Raw genomic sequence first — 3,638 nt, forward strand, 5'->3', positions numbered from 1 at the left:
GATAGACCCCCGGCTCAAGAGAAAAAAAACTAAAAAGGAAACACAAACAATAAATAATAATCATAGCAAGCAAAAGGTGATATAATAATTGAAGCGAAAGAAATGACATATAGTATAAGAAATATGCGGATACAAAGAAATGAAATAAGAGCCAATGCTAATGAGATTGGCATATAAATAAGACACGCACGCTAAACCACTACCCTTCTACCCTAATTTTCAACCTTGATACCTTCCTATCAAGGGTCATATACTCAGTAAGCTGAAGTAGCGTCATGTCGTGCCTAATCATCCCTCCCCGATACTTCTTAGACCTACCTCTACTTCTCATTAACCCTTCATAGCCAATCTCTCACACCTTCTCACTAGAGCATCTATATACTTCATCTTCACTGTTTCAGCCACTACTAAAAAAATCAGATTTTAGCGACGGACAAATTCTGTAGCTAAACAGAAAATTTTGTTGCTGCCAATCTCAATTAGCGATGAATTATCAAGAAATTCTGCTAGCTACGAGCGTTTTAGCGAAGTCGTTCTAAACTAATTTCAATTTTTTTTGCAGTGAACTAATAGAGCAATAATTAGACATTAGTAGCTCAATAGATTGATTGTTTGAACTTTTACTTTGTCGGTAAAAGATTAATTCACCACGTATAATCGCCTCCCTCAATTTTCCTTTTTTAAAAAGTAAAAAAAAATAAAAGATAGCCAAGTTTATGTGGGCTTGAGTGATATTGTGACAAACTCTGAGGATTTGTGAGGAAAGAGAATAGTTGAAGATTTTAACTTTAGTATGTGATGTTGCTCCCCAGCTGGATCTAGACGGTCGTGGAGGTTTCTGCTCCCACCCCACATGTCCCCATCACCTTCTTCCCCCACCCCACCTTTTCCCTGAGTAGATTCCAAACTTCTTTTTTATAAGTATTTTATTTTTACCCCTCAGTTTGTTTTTTCCTAGTTCTTTGAGCAACTTTTTAATGAGTTTAATTTTACAAATGATAATGTAAAAATTTTTACGACTTATTAGGTTACTTATAATTACTATATTTATTTATAAAACGTGAGATTAGTAAATTAAAAAATAAGAATATTGCCTTGCGGATGTAGTGTTCAATTTTCGGGTTCAATTGAACCCATAACTTTCGATACGGGATAAAATATTATGTGTAAAAAAATCATGAAATTTACAAAAATAATATATATAAACTCATAACTTTAAAAATATAATGGGTTCAATACTAAAAACCTTAACATTGAACCCATAAAATTTAAATATTGGATCCGACTCTACCAACTCTAACACGCGTTAAAATACTCAAGAGAATAAAATTTTGTTATACATGTTAGAGTAACTTTTTTATATTATTATGTCACCTAGAAAATAAAAGTAAGTAACTGTGGATAAAAAATAATAATTAACTTGAAAAGTAAGACAAATCACCTGTTATAATAATATAAAAATATTATTAGTGTAAAAATCTATATACTATATAAGTTTCAATATAAACTAAAATCTAATTTTTAATAATTGTCACCCACTTTTTTCTTCTATAAAATCCCAGCCTAAACACCTTCTTTAACCCCCCTCTTTTTCTCCTTCCTTTTCTCTCTACATCATCAGCCAAAGGCTCTCTTTTCTTTCTTGATCCCTTGTTCTGTCAAGTTTTAGTCTTTGGTTTCAAGATTTTCTTGGAACCTCTACCCAAAGTCTCTAAAAAAATACCAAGAAAGTGTCTTTTTGTTAATTTTCTTCTGTTGTTATCAGGCTGGGTTCTCAGCAGGAGAAATCTAGCCTTGCCATATATTTACCAAGAATTAATCATCAGTGGTTTTATTATTTTAGCTAATCTTAATGCTACCCCTAGTATTTCTAATCTTTGAAATTCATGTCTGCAATTCTCAGTGAACTGTTTCTTTCGGGGTTTATGATAAATTCCACATATAGGCGCAGGACCCATTTGGTGCAATCTTTCTCAGTTGTTTTCCTCTACTGGTTTTACTACATTTCATGATTTTCCTCCTCTCCCCCTAAATAAGTACTTCTCTTATATATATTAACCCTCTCTATATATTATTATAAAATAAATAAAATCTTCAATATTTTTCCTAGTTTTCTGTTTCTAAGTCAAAATCTCCATTTGGGTCCTGCTAGTTTTTTATTTTGTACTTTTAACTCTCTCTAAATCTTGAAAATATTACTACTGTTCTTGAAATATTTGGTCATGGCTTCATCAAGTGGAACATCATCAGGGTCATCATTATTTCTTCAAAACTCAGGCTCAGAAGAAGATCTTCAGGAATTAATGGATCAGAGGAAGAGGAAGAGAATGATATCAAACAGAGAATCAGCTCGAAGATCAAGGATGAGAAAACAGAAGCATTTGGATGAATTAATGGCCCAAGTTACAACACTAAGAAAACAAAATAACCAGATTTTGACAAGTATGAATGTCACCACACAACATTATCTTAATGTTGAGGCTGAAAATTCAATCTTGAGAGCTCAATTAGCTGAATTAAGCCACAGGCTTGAGTCACTCTATGAAATTATTACTTTCTTGGAAGCCAATAACAATTGTAATGGTCTTGCCAATATGGACCATAATCAAGAAGAGCCTTATAGCTTCAATTTTGCACAAAATGAACCTATGGTTGATGGGTTCAACATGACCAATTCTTGGAATTATCTTTGTGCCAATCAGCCTATTTTGACTGCAGATGTCTTGTTGCAGTACTAATTTGTCGGACCAGTGAATTCTGAATACTGAGCGGCCAGCTGGTTATATCGGATGGTTGAAGAGAAAGAATCAAGAGATAGAATCCTTTTTCTAAGCAATAGATCTAAGATAAAAATATGTATCAAGTAGTAGAGAAGTATTAGTACTTTTGTTAAGCTTTGTCAAGTGGTGTTAAGAATAAATTCCGTTTGAGGGAAATAATAGTAGTAACTATTGGTGTTCTTGTACATGATGTGGGGTTTGTTATCTCACCTTTGGGGTCCCTCTTTCAAGAACTTATGAAGTTGTATTTGGGAAGTTTGTTTCTTTATTGATGTAATATAATATAATATTATTAATAACCATTTCAAGCATGCTCAATATTCTCCCAAGCTATTTCCTAAGTCTTTAGTTAATGCAACTATCTAGAATAATTTTATTCTTGGGTTTGACTTTTAATAATCATATCATATGGTTATGGTGATGGCTTCAAATGATATTATGTTATGATATTTATGGGGTTAATTTATATATTTACTATAGTTATCAGTGGCGAAGCCACATTGAAGTCATGGTGTCAAGCGACACTTTTTCGTCGGAAATTATATAATTTTGTTAGATAATTTTTTTTATTTTATATATATTTATTACTATACGTTGATTTTTTTAGACTTTTTCATATATCTAATTATTTATATTCTGTCTCTTCTAGTTATGCCTATGAACATATTCTTGAACAAGAACATAATAGCAGAATCTTGTAGATAGTTTTAGTTATGCCTATGAACATATTCTTGAACAAGAACATAATAGCAGAATCTTGTAGATAGTTTTAGTCATGTAATACAAGTGGTGCAAAGTTACCACCCACAAAGGTTTTGAGATATTTTTGGCTTTTGTTCTCACGCTCATTAATTCTTC

The 3,638-nt window shown here is 32.1% G+C and overlaps 1 protein-coding gene across 1 annotated transcript; it reads left to right on the forward strand.

Annotated features, from left to right (window-relative positions):
* The first annotated feature begins 1,568 nt into the window (after nucleotides 1-1,568).
* LOC104111498 (bZIP transcription factor 11-like) lies at nucleotides 1,569-3,091 on the forward strand. The gene has a single exon (XM_009621208.4). The coding sequence runs from the start codon at nucleotides 2,223-2,225 to the stop codon at nucleotides 2,736-2,738; it is 516 nt and encodes a 171-aa protein (XP_009619503.1). The 5' UTR covers nucleotides 1,569-2,222; the 3' UTR covers nucleotides 2,739-3,091.
* The last annotated feature ends 547 nt before the right edge of the window (nucleotides 3,092-3,638 follow it).

The sequence above is a fragment of the Nicotiana tomentosiformis genome, chromosome 1 (assembly GCF_000390325.3).
Source record: "Nicotiana tomentosiformis chromosome 1, ASM39032v3, whole genome shotgun sequence".
Lineage (NCBI taxonomy): Eukaryota > Viridiplantae > Streptophyta > Magnoliopsida > Solanales > Solanaceae > Nicotiana > Nicotiana tomentosiformis.